The 14870-nt window shown below is 69.8% G+C and overlaps 4 protein-coding genes across 4 annotated transcripts in view; 3 read left to right on the forward strand and 1 right to left on the reverse strand.

Annotated features, from left to right (window-relative positions):
* CHLNCDRAFT_57403 (hypothetical protein) overlaps positions 1-9333 on the forward strand; it is a gene marked incomplete at its 5' end in the record, with an annotated part of 11446 nt that extends 2113 nt beyond the window's left edge. Inside the window, 18 exons of the mRNA XM_005849065.1 lie at positions 246-434; positions 674-902; positions 1189-1375; positions 1571-1671; positions 1919-1971; positions 2194-2319; positions 2714-2928; positions 3217-3368; positions 4022-4222; positions 4510-4623; positions 4832-4989; positions 5203-5358; positions 5644-5850; positions 6062-6354; positions 7023-7168; positions 7241-7386; positions 7879-7953; positions 8216-9333. Of these exons, the coding sequence (XP_005849127.1) occupies positions 246-434; positions 674-902; positions 1189-1375; positions 1571-1671; positions 1919-1971; positions 2194-2319; positions 2714-2928; positions 3217-3368; positions 4022-4222; positions 4510-4623; positions 4832-4989; positions 5203-5358; positions 5644-5850; positions 6062-6354; positions 7023-7168; positions 7241-7386; positions 7879-7953; positions 8216-8368 (2901 nt within the window). The 3' untranslated portion in view covers positions 8369-9333. The remainder of the gene's footprint in view (positions 1-245; positions 435-673; positions 903-1188; positions 1376-1570; positions 1672-1918; positions 1972-2193; positions 2320-2713; positions 2929-3216; positions 3369-4021; positions 4223-4509; positions 4624-4831; positions 4990-5202; positions 5359-5643; positions 5851-6061; positions 6355-7022; positions 7169-7240; positions 7387-7878; positions 7954-8215) is intronic.
* A 292-nt stretch (positions 9334-9625) lies between these two features.
* On the forward strand, positions 9626-12173 carry CHLNCDRAFT_57404 (hypothetical protein; the record flags this gene model as incomplete). Its single annotated transcript, XM_005849066.1, has 9 exons — positions 9626-9641; positions 9919-10083; positions 10216-10340; positions 10527-10640; positions 10886-10928; positions 11084-11169; positions 11293-11322; positions 11495-11588; positions 11812-12173. The coding sequence occupies 9 exons, from the start codon at positions 9626-9628 to the stop codon at positions 11970-11972; spliced, it is 834 nt and encodes a 277-aa protein (XP_005849128.1). The 3' UTR covers positions 11973-12173.
* A 101-nt stretch (positions 12174-12274) lies between these two features.
* On the reverse strand, positions 12275-12892 carry CHLNCDRAFT_143713 (hypothetical protein; the record flags this gene model as incomplete). Its single annotated transcript, XM_005849269.1, has 3 exons — positions 12275-12361; positions 12525-12608; positions 12773-12892. 3 exons carry the CDS (start codon positions 12890-12892, stop codon positions 12275-12277), a joined length of 291 nt encoding a protein of 96 aa, XP_005849331.1.
* An 837-nt stretch (positions 12893-13729) lies between these two features.
* Positions 13730-14870, forward strand: part of CHLNCDRAFT_143714 (hypothetical protein) — a gene marked incomplete at both ends in the record, with an annotated part of 5423 nt that continues 4282 nt past the window's right edge. Inside the window, 3 exons of the mRNA XM_005849067.1 lie at positions 13730-13867; positions 13999-14270; positions 14515-14722. Coding sequence (XP_005849129.1) covers positions 13730-13867; positions 13999-14270; positions 14515-14722 — 618 coding nt within the window. The remainder of the gene's footprint in view (positions 13868-13998; positions 14271-14514; positions 14723-14870) is intronic.

Here is a 14870-nt window from a genome sequence, read left to right on the forward strand (position 1 = left end):
CCAGGCTAAGGCGGTGGTCACCTTTCTGGATGCGGCCTCGGGTGGGTGGGTGGGTGGAGAGTGAGGGAGGGAGGGAGGGAAAGAGGGAACGAGGCGCCCGGCTGGCCGGTCGCCTCGCTATGCCACGTCGTAAATGCCTGTGGCGGCGTTGCGCCCCCCTGCCGGCGCTCGCCCACGCCTCGCCGCGCTCGCGCCCCACATGCCCCGCCCGCGCGCCGCCGCCGCCGCCCGCGCGCCTTGCAGAGAAGACGCTGCGCGCGACGGTGGCGCTGACGGCGGCGCGCGGCCGCGGCAAGTCGGCGGCGCTGGGGCTGGCGGTGGCGGGGGCGCTGGCGCTGGGATACTCCAACATATTTGTGACGGCGCCCTCCCCCGAAAACCTGCGCACGCTGTTCGAGTTTGTGTTCAAGGGGCTGGACGAGCTGGAGTACAAGGTGCGGTACGGGTTTCTGCGGTACGGGTTTCGGCGGTACGGGGCGCTGCACGGCGGCGGCGCAGCGCTGGGCGCGGCGGATGGCGTTGTGTGTGCGCGTGCGGCGCAACCCTGTCGTCATCTCGGGCCCCTCGTGCCTCGCTCCCTTCCTGCTCTTTCTTCCAATTCGGGTCCTCCACCCGGTGTCCCGCCTCCATCCCTTCCCGCCCCAAAACAAAAGTTTTTGCTCACCCCCCGCAGGAGCACATTGACTACGACCTGGTGGAAAGCACCAACCCGTCCTTTGGGCGGGCGGTGGTGCGGGTCAACGTGTACCGCACCCACCGCCAGACCGTGCAGTACATCCAGCCCCAGCACCACGCCCGCCTGGCCCAGGCCGAGCTGCTGGTCATCGACGAGGCCGCCGCCATCCCGCTGCCGCTGGTCAAGGCCATGCTGGGACCCTACCTCGTCTTCCTCTGCTCCACGGGTGGGCCCGGGGGGGCGGCGGCGGCGCTTGAGCTCGACAGCGCATGGCTCGGCTTTCTGTGTGTGGTGTGGTGGGGGTGTGAGGTGGACGGGTGGATGGCTTGCCTTGGCGGCTTGGCGGCGCAGTCCCAAGCGTGATGCTTGCAGGGGAAGGCGACGATCAGGCGACCTGGCCAGCTGGCTGGCTCCGCTGCCCTGGCTGCCTTCCTGGCAGCCTCCCTCCCGTCGCTGCCACCCGCCAGCCGCCACCCCACGCTGCCCTCCCCTGCGCCTGCCCCGCCCCGCAGTGAACGGGTACGAGGGCACCGGGCGCAGCCTGAGCCTGAAGCTGATCCAGCAGCTGCGCCAGCAGGGCGCCAAGCTGGCCAGCGGGGATGGCAGGAAGGGCGGCGGCGGCGGCGGCGGCGGCGACGCGACGGCCGCGGGGGGTAGCATGCGCACTTTCAGAGAGGTGGTGCTTGGGGAGCCCATCAGGTGCGGGCTTGCAGGCGGAGCAGGCGGGTGTGGAGGGGCAAGCCAGGGCATGGGTGTGAGGCCACGCTGCAATGGCTGCGCCTGGCACGGGCAGGCCTCCGCTGCCGCCGTTGGCTGCCAGCCCCTCGCCCGCGGCGCATCGCGCGCGCCACCTCATCCCCGCGCCGTGTTGATGGTACTGCGTCGGTACCGCAGGTACTCCCTGGGCGACAAGGTGGAGCGCTGGCTCAACGAGCTGCTGTGCCTGGATGCCGCAGAGCACACCCCCGCACCCCCCGCCCGCCTGCCACACCCAGGTGCGTGCTCCGCGCTGCGGGGGCCGCCACCAGCTGCGGGGCAGGCTGCTTCCGCAAAGCTGCTTCTGTGTACAGTCTGCATTTCCGCAGCGCACCTTGCGGCACAGAGCCCTGCGGCCGCCCGCGGGCCTCCCGACACCGGCGCCTCCCGGCGCACCCGTCCTGCCTCCGACCAAGGCCCTCCCTCTGCCCCGAGCCCCGCCAGTGACGCATCTCGCATGCCCCTCGCCCTTCCTCACCCCTGCAGACGAGTGTGAGCTGTACTACGTGGAGCGGGACACCCTCTTCTCGTACCACAAGGTACGACTGTACCGCCAGACGTACCTCCAACGTACCGCCAGCCCTGGCGCCAGCAGGCGGCCAGCCAGCACCCGCGCACACCTGCCAGCCAGGGCTCTGGCTGCGGCCGCGCCGGCGCGCCTGCCGCGGCGCCTCCCCCTGCACTGCGAAACTCAGTCGTGTGCGTGCCGCCTCTGCGCAGCTCACACCCACGCCATCCTCACGCACCCCTGCCCCCCACAGGCCAGCGAGACCTTCCTGCAGCGCATGATGGCTCTCTACGTCGCCTCGCACTACAAGAACACGCCCAACGACCTCATACTGATGAGCGACGCGCCCGCCCACCACCTGTTTGTGCTGCTGGGCCCCGTGGACGAGACGCAGGCAAGGGCTGGGGCTGGGTGATGGCTGGGCGGGGCTGGCTGGCTGGAAGGGCTGGCTGCCGAGGGGCTGGTTGCTTGGGCTGGCTGCCGAGGGGCTGCCTGCCGCAAAGCCGAGCTGCGGTGCTGGCCGGCTGCGGGGTTTGGGGCTGCGCGGGCGGCCGGCCGGCCGGCCGTTTGGAAGCGGCTGCCGCGCTCACCGCCGCCCGCCGCGCGCCGCGTGCGCTGCGGGAGGCTGGGGGGCACCCCGTCCCCGCGCCCCCGCTCCCCTGCCTCCTCCCCCCCGCGATCTCTACCCTCGTCTTCACCCCCAGCCCCCGCCAACGCCCCCCCGCCCCGCCCCTACCTCCCCCTGCCCCCCCTCCCCGCCCGCCCGCCCGCAGAACGCGCTACCCGACGTGCTGGCGGTGGTGCAGGTGGCGCTGGAGGGGTCCATCTCGCAGCGCAGCGCGCGCGCCTCGCTGGCGGCGGGCCAGCTGCCGCAGGGCGACCTCATCCCCTGGACCGTGGGACAGCAGTTCCAGGACTCCGAGTTCCCGGCGCTGTCGGGGGCGCGCGTGGTGCGCATCGCGGTGCACCCAGAGGTGCCGCGCGCAGGGTGAGCTCCCGCAGCGGCAGCTTCCCAGCTTGAAACCCTTGGAACCCTTTCTTTTCAGGGGCTGTCTTAAGGGGCTTAACGCCTGTTTTAGGGGCTTGCCCGTGAGGCTGCGCGGCCAGCGGCGCGGCGGCGGCGTGCCCACGCAGCAAGCGGGGCCTGCGCCCCAGCACACCCCGCGCCACCCTTGCCGCCAGCTCTCTGCCGCCCACCCCTCCCGCACACACACCCACGGCACCCATTGCCCGTCGCTCAGCTCCGCACCGCCCACCCCGGGCGCCTGCCCTGCAGGTACGGCACGCGCGCGGTGGACCAGCTGCGGCGGTACTACGAGGGACAGATTGCCGACGTGATGTCGGAGGATGAGGCGGCGGCGGGCGGCGGCGGCGGCGCCCCCGCAGGCCACCGCTCCTCCAACGGGCCCACGGCAGCGGCAGCGCAGGGTGAGCGCGGGCGCAGGGCTGCCCTTGCGGCGGGGAGGGCCGCCGCTGCCGCTGCTGCGTCTGCTGGGGGTGAGGGCAGGGCGGTGCCGCCCTCTGGCTGTAGCATGCCGGCCGGCTGCACGCTCGGCATGCCTGCCCTGTTGCTGCTGCTGGGTGGCGGGGTGGCCGCCGCCGCCTGCCTGCCACTGGCCCGCAGCAGCAGCAGCCCTCCTTCACCCCCCCACACAGGTAGGGCCCCAGCCTTGCCCGCTGGCTGAAGGGCCCGTTCACTTGTGGGGCACAGCAAGCGCCTGAGCTCATACCCCGCCCGCCCCGCTGCGGCGACTGGGCGGCGCGGGATGCCCTCTCGCGACAGCCCCTCCCCGCAGCCTGCACTCCACGCTCCAGCCTGCATGCAGCCTGCATGCGTGGCGGGCCTCGCTGCTCACCGCCAGCCAGCTGGCCTCCCCGCGCCTGCCCCAGCCCTGCATCTCCCTTGCCCCTGCCCGCATGCGCACACCCGCGCCGCTTCACGCGCCGCCGCCCTCCCTTGCCTGGCCCTCCCTTGCCCCCCCCCTCGCCTCGCACTTCCCTCCCTGCTCCTCCCCCCCCCCACACACCCTCACCCACCCACCCCCGCCTGCCCCCAACACCCCTACCCCTGCCTGCCCCAGGCGCCGGCGGCGGCCTTCTTTCCGAGGAGCTCAAGCCGCGGGCGGGCCTGCCGCCGCTGCTGGTCAACCTGTCGGACCGCCCCGCGGAGCGCCTGCACTACCTGGGCACGTCCTTTGGGCTGACGCAGCAGCTGTACAGCTTCTGGCGGCGCTCCGCCTTCCGCCCAGTCTACCTGCGCCAGACACCCAGCGACGTGACGGGTGGGTGTGGGGGCGGACCATGCGCGCTGGGCATGCCTGCGCCCCCTCAATGGCCGCCTTGGGGCGGCTGCGGATGTGGGGGGCGGCGGCCTTTGAGCTGGGCAGGCTGTGCTGGGTGGGAGGGGCGTGGGAGCTCGGCTGCGCACTTGTGTGGAGGTGCCGTCGTGAGGGGTAGGGAGGAGGGGGGGTGGGAGCCGACGCTGCCTGCCTGCCCCTGCCTGCCCCTGCCTGCCCCTGCCTGCCCCTGCCTGCCTTCACCTGCCCCCCTGCCTGCCCTCCCCCTGCAGGCGAGCACACCGTCATCATGCTGCGCCCGCTGCGATCTGCTGACGTGGCGGACACCGCCTGGCTGGACCCCTTTGTCGCCGACTTCCGCGCCCGCTTCATGACGCTGCTGGCAGGTGGGCCGGCGCGGCCTGTGGTGGCAGGGCAGGGTGGTGGGGGTGGGACGGCGGGAGGGTGGGGACAGGTGGGGGCGAGGGGGCGGCCTGCCTGCTTGCATGCATTCCAAGCGCCTGGCGTCGACGCTGCGGCTGCCTGCTTGCCCCCTTGTGACCCCTCCTCCCCCTGCCTGCCTGCCTGCCTGCCTGCCTCCCTCTCTTCCCCCAGGTGCCTTCCGCGACTTTCCTCCCGCCCTGGTGCTGTCCATGCTGGACCCCAAGCTGAGCTGGAGCGAGGCGGAGAGCGGCGCGGCGGTGGCGGGCGGCGTGGTGGTGCGCAAGCCAGACGGCGCGGGGCTGTCGCCGTACGACCTCAAGCGCCTGCAGGTGCGCCTGTGAGGGCGCCTGTGCATTGCGGATGTGTGTGTGCACGGCGTGTTGTGTATGCGCAGCAGCCAGCCTAATCGAGCCCCAGCCGCCCAGCCGCCCGGGGCCTCCCACCTGGCCTGCCGGGCCGGCTGCTGCCTGCCGCCACGGCAGCCCCGTGCCGCCCATCTGCTGAAGCTGTTGTACCGCTGCTGTACCGCTGCCGTACCGCAGGCGTACAGCAACAACCTGGTGGACCACCACCTCATCCTGGACCTGCTGCCGCCGCTGGCGCACGCCTACTTTGGCGGCCGCCTGCCCGCGCCGCTGTCGTACAGCCAGGCCGCCATCCTGGCCTGTGTGGGCCTGCAGCAGCATGAGATCGGAAAGGTGGGTGGGTGGGGGTGTGGGTGGGGGTGGGGGTGTGGGGGGTATGTGGGGAGTGAGAGGTGGGGGAGAGGCAGGGCCGCGGCTGGTGCCAGTGCTGGTGCTGGTGCTGCCGGGCGTCCGACCCCCCAGCCACGCCGTCGGCGCCACCCTTTGCTGCGCTACACCAACCTCGGCCCCCCTGCTTCGTGGCCCCCACCCGCGGCCCGCTCCCCGCCCTCCCGCTCACCAGCCACACACCCATCTAGATGCATGTGCCCCCCCCCTCGCTTTCTTCCCACCCTGCAGCTGGAGGAGTGGTTGGGCCTGCCCCCCAGCCAGGCGCTGGCGCTGTTCAATAAAGCGGTGCGCCGCCTGCACGGCCTGCTGCGCGCGGCGCAGGAGGCGGAGGTGGAGCGCAGCCTGCCCAGGCCCGCGGCGCGGGGCGGCGGCGGCGGCGCTGACCTGGCGCCGCACGACGCCGACCTGGACGCTGAGGTGGAGGAGGCGGCGGAGGTGGGCGGTGTGTGTGTGGTGGGGGGTGTGCCTGCCCTTCACACATGGCTGGGGCGCAGGAGCACGCGCGCCTGGCGGGCCTTGGAGCATTTGCTACTGCTGCCAGCAATGCCTTTTGCCCACCGCACCAACCGCCTACCTATGCTGCCGGGACCGCTCCTCTCACCCCTGCACCCCTGGTCTCTCCCCCACACACGCGCATTGGGAGCAGGAGATCAAGGCTGCCATGCGGGAGGAGTTCCGGCCCGAGGACCTGGCCCGCTTTGCCATCGCGGCAGACGCCGACTTTGAGGGGGCAGTTGGCGGCGGCGGCGCCGCGCTCAAGCCCGGCGGCATCGTGGCGGTCAAGGCGGCGGGCGAGGCGCGGAAGCGGGAGAAGGGAGGGGGCCAGCAGCGGCAGGCTCAGCGGCAGCAGGGCGGCGGGCGGGAGGCGCGGGAGGGGAGGAAGCATAAGGGCGGCAGCGGCGGCGGCGAGGGCAGCAAGGCGAAGAAGAAGGCGCGGCAGTGAGGCTGGCCGGCCGTGGCCCGTATCCTGGTGACATCAGCTGCGAGATAATCAAGCATTTAACGCGCTGAACACGTTGTAAACAGCTTTCACCCGCGCTGAACACGTTGTAAACAGCTTTCACCAGCTGGCAAGATCACGGGCGGTGGCTTTGCTGGCGGCGCCCAGTGCTGCCGCCAGTGTTTCTGAAAGCTGGCGAAATCGCCAAATGCTGGCGAAATCGGGCCAAAAAACGGCTCTGGCTGGCGATTGGCCGAAGGCCATCGCCAGCCAGGGCTGGCTAAATGAGGGCAGGCGGCGGGGCGACATCGCCAGCACGTCGCCAGCCCCCATGACTGACATCGCCAATATTTTGAGGAGAAATGGCCAATTTTCCTCAGGAACTTCACTCCATAGTGTTAAACAAGCGCCAGCTTGCTGGGGGCTTCGCCCCCAGTCCCCCAAAAGGGAGGCAAGTGCCGACAAAGCAACAGCGGCGCCGCATGTGGCCGCTGCGCTGTGCCAGGCGCAAGGGTGGCTCCCCCGCATTTCGCCAATCCTCAATGTGCCATCGCCAGCTGATTGGCGAAATTTGGACGCGACAGCAGTCCTCATCGCCCGCCCATCGCCAAAGCTGCCACGAGGGCCAGAAACACTGGCTGCCGCCCTTCGCTGCTCATCTGCCCAGCTCCGGCGTACGGTCTGGTGGCTTAGGAAGCCACAATGTGCTATTGGGTCGCCGCCGTCGTGCTTCGCGGAACAGTTTGAGTGCAGTTTCAAACTTTCGGTTGGCGACATTTTCTTCCCGCTGGAAAGTCACGAGTCATTTCGTCGGTGAGGCGTTGTTTCGGCCCCAGTTTGGTTCTATTTCTCCACATTGTCGTCCCCCATCACTCTCAACCACAGCCACCATGGCCCCAGCTGAATCCAAGCTGCGAGTGGACGCACCCGCCTTCTGCCCGCGCAGCAACCCCATCGACGTGCCCAGCTCCTCGGCGGGTGATCAGGACACGCATGGCCTCCCAGAAGACCCCTGGGCCCTGTCCAGCGAGGTCAGTGGCTGGGTTCGTGGGGTTGCCTCGAGGGGCGGCCCTGGGGCCTCCTGCGCGCATTGTTTGGCGTGTATACGCGTTGGCCGGGTCCGCTAGGGAGTCAGCGGGGCCTGCGGGCGCGCCTGGAGGGTGCACGGGGGCCGGAGGGTTTTGCAGTTGAGGCGTCTCGCCTGACGCGCTGGGGGCCCGCCGGGACTTGCAGCTCCCCTCAGCCCAGCCCTCTGGTGCCGGGGAGCTAGCAGCAGGGGGCGGGGCGCTGGGCACGCGCCCCGCGCTTCCGGGCAGATCGCCTCGGTCGCCGAGACCAGAGCGCCCTGATTGTGGCGCGGCTGCGGCCGCCCGGGTGCCCTGTTCTCTGATCGCGCCACCAGAACAGCCGGCTGGAGGCCCTGAAACGAGCCTCAGCTGCTGCACAGCGGACCGCCGCCGCCCCTTCAGCGCCGTGAACCCGCTGCTGACCGCCCCAAGTCCCCGCTCCCTGTGCCCCTGCAGATGAGCGTCAGCCCCGCAGAACTGGAGGAGCTGGAGGAGGTCGAGGGCTGGGTCAGCTTGATGGCCGAGCTGGAGGTGAGCCGCAGCGGGCAGCTTCCGCAGCTGCTCCGCCGGTCGGGGGCAAGTACGCACTTGGCCTGGCTCAGCTGTCTGTGGCAATGCCATCAGCTCATGCTAGTGCCCATGCTCGGGCAGGGCCTCTAGCATCGTTTTCTGTAACAGCCCCCAGGCTGCTGAGCGCACCCGGCTGGCCTGCTGCTCTGCTGCCAGCGAACCGCGCACCCTGCGCATCTAGTGCTGACCCGCGCCGCTCTCCCACCCTGCCGCTTGCCTGCAGGGCATGGAGCAGGACCACCTGATTGAGCTGAGCCTGCGCCACGCCGACAAGGGCAAGATCGCCCAGATCAAGGCGGCCGCCATGGCGCACAAGAACAAGCACAAGCTGCACGCCAAGCACGCCCACCACGCCGCCATGGCGCAAAAGGCCTGAGCGCCCGCCCGCCCGCCGCGTGGCGTCTCACCGTGCTCGTCCACCAAGCCGCAGCAGGCTTGCACACTTGAAAAAACACTTGAGCGGGTGGGCGTCGCCCCCGTCGCCGTGCGGCGGCGGCGCGCCCGCCTGCAGCAGCAGTACCAACAGCAGCCCCCATTCTGTGCCATTCTTTCATTGTACCGCCAGCTGGTGAGGACGCAGTGGCAGGGTGCTGCGCCCGGGGCATGGCGCTTTGGGGCTGCCCCCCTCCCTGCGCCGCCGCCGCACCCTGCTGCCGCCGCTCGCTGCCATTTCCCCAGAGATCACCTTTTTGTGCGCCCCGTCCACGATAGTGAACACACACACGCCCGCTACCACACAGCCCAAAGCGTTTTTTTTAATTGCAGCCGCCCTGTACCCCCCATGCATGCCGCTCTGTGACTCCCCCTTACATGCAGCTCTACTCTCCGGCATGCACGCCTCTGCCCCTAACCTTTCCTACCAAAACGCTTCCGCCTCTTCCGCTCGCTCCCCGACCTCCCCGGGCCCCGGTGTTCCCTGCCCCCCCGTGTGTCACATCTCGAAAAAAAGCAAAAATTGTCCGTCCTCCTACCTACCCTCCCTTCATTCTGGTGTATTGCTTTTTAAAAACTGGCAGTGAGCGCACATGTCCTCTCCAGCACTTTGCTTTTGTAAATCGCATTATTCCTCCATTCAGGGTGCCTCGGAGCCCGCTGCTCTCCCTCCGCTCAGCTACTGCTGGCGGGCTGAGTGGCTGTTGTTCGGGTTGCCTTCCGCATGCTGCTGGTGGCCAACACCTTCCTCGCTGCTTTGTCGGACGATGTGCCGGCTCCAGCAGGAGCAAAGGTCTTTCCAGGCCCTCCCCCAAGTGCATCCGGCGGCAAGGGACCGCCCTCCTGTTCACACTGCAAACCTGTTGGTGTCTGCGGCTGTCTGCGAAGGCCATGCTAAAACTCGACGACAGGGCTCAACTCCATGTGTGTTGCGGGGCGCCTAGCTTGCCTCAGCCCAGCAGCCAGGGCAGGCCCCCACGCGGTGGGCAGGGCGGCGGCGCCAGGGTGTCGGGCCCCGCCAGCTGGGCTCTGCATACCGATGGCTTGCTGTTCGATTGTCTTCACCCCAACGAGATCGTACCATCCAGTGTGCATCCTCTGGTGTGGCGAGCGACAATGCTGCTGCTGACTTGCACGTCCTGGCGGACCAGCTGCTGCTTGCAGGAGCGGCGGCTGGCCAGGAGCTTCTTGCAGCAGCGAAATGGCAAGTCTGGGAGGTGGCGCTGTGGTGTCGCAGTAGGCAGGCCGCAGTTCAAGGGGCTCCCCGACGCCTTGCTGGGGCACTGCGGTTGCTGCACCACCATTCAAAAAGAGCATGCGCGCCGCCAATCATCTGCCCGACGGAAGGACTGGATCGCTGGCGCTGCTGGTTGGCGGCGCCACGGCCACCTCCCTGCCTTGCCCCGCTCGTCGCTTGTGCACACCCTCCGTCGGCCTGCGCCCTCCCCTGCCTCGCCTCACCCACATGCCCGCACCCCGTCCACGGTGCCGCAGGCAGGTGGGCGCGGGCAGGCCGCCCCGCGCGTGGCGCTGCGCGGCCGCGGGCCGCGGCCAGCGCGCCGCCGGACCCTTTTGCCGAGCGGACTGTGTACCGGGACAATGTGCTGGACCGGGCCATGATCTACTACTTCTCCAGCGTCATGTCCAAGCAGCTGGGAGGTAGGGATGGCGGCGACGGCGCTGCTGCGGGCCCCGGCGCCGCCGCTGCTGGCGCCGGGCGGTTGGCCGGCAGGGCGCCGCGCCGTACCGTCCTGACGCATCGCGAGACGAGTCGGTTGTGGCTGGGTGCAGGCAAGCCGTTTGACGGCAGCTGGGACGGGTTTGTGGACCTGTCTCGGGAGATCATGCGGGGCCGCAACTCGGCGGAGCAGCAGGAGACGGTGGCGGGGGTGCTGGCGGGGCTGCTGCCGCCGCAGGTGGGTGGGAGGGCCCCGGGGCGGGGGCAGCCAGGCGCCCTGTGCGAAGCAGCTACATGCCACAGCCACCTGCCGCTGCCTCTGGTTGCCCCCTGTGTGGCCGCCCTGCCCTGCTCGCCGGGCGTCGCAGCCCGCTCGATGCGCGTGCTGCTCCAAGTGGCGCTGCCGCTGCGGCCGGCCCCGCAGGCGCCCGAGCGCTTCCGCCGCTGGTTCCCGCTGAACAAGTTCAATGCGGAAACCAATGCCTTCATCACCGTGCTGGGCTTTGCCTGGCTGGTGGGCGCCTCGGAGCTCAAGGAGGTGGGCTGGGCGGCTGGGCTGGGGGCAATGCAGCGGCCTGCGCGCTCGTGCAGCCTGTGGGCTGGTGATACGGAATGGGAGGCGGCGGGGGAGGCGGGCAGGCCGATGCCGCAGAGCAATGTGCGTGTGCTGCGCGGCGCCGCACGCCCATGCGTGCCACCTGCCTGCTTAAGGAACGGCAGTCGGGAGGGTTTGGCGTGCTCCACTGTGCCCTCCATGCTTGTTGTGTGTGTGGGGGTGCGCAGGTGGAGGTCGAGTTTGAGGGGAGGACGCAAAAGTGGATGAGCGGTGAGCACCGGGGGGGGCGCCAAGCGCAGCGGATGGTTGATGGAGAGGCCCTGCTGCCTGCCCCGGCCGTGCCTCCTGGCCTCGGGCGCCACCAACCTGGTTCCACGGCTGCCCACCTGCCCGCATGCCCTGCCTGCCTCCTTGCCGCCCCGCAGGCGTGAAGATCAAGAAGTGTCGCTACCTGGAGAGCAGCGGCTGCGTGGGCATGTGCACCAACATGTGCAAGCTGCCCACGCAAAAGGTGCGCCCAGGCCCGCCGGCGCCGATAGCACCAGCTCTCCCCCGCCCCTGCCCAGTCGGCCTCGCCCCCTCCCTGTCTCGCCTCGCCACGCGCCCTGCTGCCATGCCTCCCGCCCCGCTGCAGTTCTTCACCGAGACCTTTGGCCTGCCGCTGGTGGGTGCTGCTGCGGCTCTGGTTCTGTTGGGGGCAGCTGCAGCGGCATTGCCGTGCTGCGTTGGCCCAGTCTGGCGCCTCCTGCGGCCAGGCCTGCCCTTGCCGCTGGCCTGGCGCCGCTGCGTGTACCAGCTGCCTGCGCGCTGCCGCATCTGCTGCCCGCCTCTTGCAGACGATGGACCCCAACTTTGAGGACCTGTCTTGCGAGATGGTGTTTGGGCGGGCACCGCCGCCGGTGGAGCTGGACAAGGTGTACAGCCAGCCGTGTGAGTGGGCAGTACCGGTATGGGTGCCAGCCGGCGCCAGGCAGTGCCAGGCAGTGCCAGCCGGTGCCAGAGGCTAGCCAGCCAGCTTGGCAGGCGGCTGGCCGGGTGCTGCAGGAGGCGCGTGTTGTGGCGTGGCATGTGGGGCGGGGAGATGGTACCGCGAGCCCGCTCGTGACCCTCCCTCCCTGCGTCCCTTCCTGCCTCCTTGCTCGCTGCGTTGCAGGCTTCACCAAGCAGTGCAACCTGGGCACTGTGAGCAGCAAGAACTTGAGCCAGCCCTGCCCCAAGATCGACACGGAGCGCAGCAAGAAGGAGGCGGCTGGCCTGCTGCCGCTCGCAGCGGCTGCGGCAAACGACGCCCACGCGCCGTGGCAGCCAAAGTGAGAAGAGTTGCTGCTGAATTTTGACCTGTATGCTCGTAGCTAGCCGCCAATTTATCACCTCAGCAGATTTTGGAGAGCAAAACCCAGACTTGTATTTCATGCCACGTTGACCATTCGGCATTGCGATCGTTGCCCCTGCAAGCTTGTTCCCTGTGGCTGTGTTACTATGAGAATTAACCAAAGGCTGTAATACTTGAGACTGCGCAGATGGCATGATGATCGAGAGCTGCATATTGTAAACACCGTTGGCTGCCGCAGTGGACTAGAGCGGCAGCGCTGGCGCTGGCGGCTCTGGCAGCTCAGTCAACCGTCCTCGCCCTCCGCCAGCTGCTTTGGGCGCGGCACCGGCTTGTTCTCGTAATGCTCCAGGTCCACCTCGCCCTTGAGCCGCTGCACAGGGTACGGGGGTGCACGCCGGCCCGGGCGCAGGGGTCGAGGCGGCAGCCTGCTGGCGCCAATGGCAGGCGCAGGGGCCGTGCGTGCAGGCACAGGGCGCAGCGGCCCCGGCAGCCTAATGGTCGATGGAACCAACCGTACAGCCGCGGCCGCTCACCGCCAGCTCCTCCTCCAGGTTGAACCTCTTGGCGCGCTGCTTGGAGACGGGCGCTCGCAGGTCCAGCTCCCGCGCCTGTGCATCCTGCGCCACGTCACGCGTGTCCCATGGCCCCGGGCAGGGAGACTCATCAGGCAGGCAGGCAAGCATGGAAGGAGGCCGTGCCAGCTGCCCGCGAGGGTGCCTCGACACGCTGCCGCGCGTGCATGGATGGCGTGGCGCGCACCCCGCGCCCGCACGCCGCGCACCTGCACGTCCAGCCGGCCCTGCACGAAGAACTTCAGGCCCAGGAAGCCGCCAATGGTGAGGCCCAGCAGCGGCACGCCGGCACGCAGGAAGGGGTGCACACCCTGCCGCGGCGGCGCCATGCGGCTGCGCCGCGGCTGCTGCGCCTGGCGCTGGGGCTACGCGGTAGAGCCGGCGGGAGGGTCGGGTACCAGCAGCAGCAAGCAGCTTGTGCTGCAGCTGGCAGGGGCTGCCTGGTGGCCCACTCGCTTTGTGTTGCCACCGCCCACGGCCCGCCCCGCTGTGCCGCCCGGACTACTGGAGCCAGGTGCCGGCGGGCTCGGGCAATGCCTAGATCTCTGTGTGGCAGTCTCTATGGCCTCGGCAATGCCAGGCAGGGCCTGGGTATGCTGAGGTGGGGGAGGGGCGATGGGGCTGCCACTCCAGCGAGCGCTTCCTCAGGCTGGGCACCCGTCGTTGGAGAGCAGGTGATCAAGTGATCCAATTGCCTTGAGCAGGCCCGCTGCGGCCCTCCTCGCTTGTGTGCCGCATTCCTCATGACTCTCGCCAGCGGGGCGGAGTTTCGAGCGGGCAGCGTGCCGCGCTCTCGTCACATATCGTTCTTCTCTTCGATACCCAACCGGTTACGAACGACCATCTTCTTGTGCGCTTGCCCACGACGTCCGACCTGACCGCCCCGGCGAGCCATCGGCCTTAGGCCCTGACTTTCGAAGCCACCTACACTATTACACGTGCCTGAACACCGCACGGTGGGTGCGCAGGCCGAGTCTAGCGAGGGATGGTCGCAACTTCCCTGCCCCAAGGGCCGCTCGCGGTGCCAGCTTGGGACCCAAGCGCACTGGCATGTCCTAGGCCTGGGCAGCCCAGCCCTGGGATCGCCCGGCGACGCTGGCCCGCTGACCTCAAGTGGCCCAACCCTCGCCCCCAGGCCCTGCCCCCGCTCCCCTGTATCGCAGACAATGGGCACATTAGGAGCACCTACGTGCGGCACGCTGGCTGCCGCACGGCAGCAGCCAGGCTGCAGCACCAGCGGGCGACAGGCGGCGGTCGCCGCCACGCCGCTGGTGCCCTCCGAGCGCCGCCTCGCCCGGCGACTGGTGAGTGGTGCAGTGAGGCTCACCTGGGTCACCTGTGCGTGCAGGCTGCGATTTTCAGCTGCTCCAGCATGCATCCCCAGCCTTTCCCTGGCTTCACCCGGCCTGTTCCAACCGCCCGCCGTGTTGTGCAGATGGCGGCTCCTACGCCGCACCGCCAGCAGCAGCCGCACGCGGCGCAGCCAGCGCGGCGCGTGCTGCGCGTGCGGCTTGCGCGGCCGCCCGGCCTGGACCTGCTGTGCCAGGCGCTGCCGGCGGGGCAGCAGCAGGGCGCGACGCCTCCGGTGCACGCAGACTATGCTGCCAAGGCGGGCGACTCTGCGGTGCTGCAGCGGCCGCTCAAGGCGGAGCTGCTGCCGGAGGAGATCCAAAACGTGTTTGGCTACCCACGCAACCTCAAGGACAAGTGAGGCAGGCGGGCCTGGAGGGCGGGGGCCCGTGCTGGCTGCTCATCCTCAGCCCGCTTCCTTGCCACCTTGCCACCTTGCCGCTTGCTTGTCGACTTTGTCGCTGCGCTTTCCACAGCCTCATGCCCCGCCTCGTGCCATCCTCCGTCCCGCCTTCCTCCCGCACATCTCCTGACACCCCCGCCTGCTCACGTGTGCCGCCCCCTGTTCCTCCCCCCACGCCCACCCACCCACCGCCCGCAGGTACCTGCTGGGCTCGGTGCTGGGCGCGGGCAGCTTTGGCGTGGTGCGCGAGTGCACCGACCGCCGCAGCGGCCGCCGCTTTGCGGTCAAGTCGATCAACAAGGTGCCCAAGAATGCGCGCGCCACGCCGCGCTACCTGCTCAAGATACAGACCGAAGTTGATGCCATGCAGCAGCTGGGCGGCTCCCTGGATGCCGTCTTCCTGCAGGTGAGGGGCTGGCTGGGGAGGGGTGCGGGGCTGGCTGGCGAGGGGCCCGGGAGCTGCCACCGGGGGGCTGCCGCTGCGGGCCTGCCCGCCGCTGCGGGCCCCGCCCGAGCGCTCCTCTGCGCTGCGCTGGCCCGCGGCATGCGCGCCC

This window comes from Chlorella variabilis, assembly GCF_000147415.1.
Source record: "Chlorella variabilis unplaced genomic scaffold CHLNCscaffold_6, whole genome shotgun sequence".
Taxonomy (NCBI): Eukaryota; Viridiplantae; Chlorophyta; class Trebouxiophyceae; order Chlorellales; family Chlorellaceae; genus Chlorella; species Chlorella variabilis.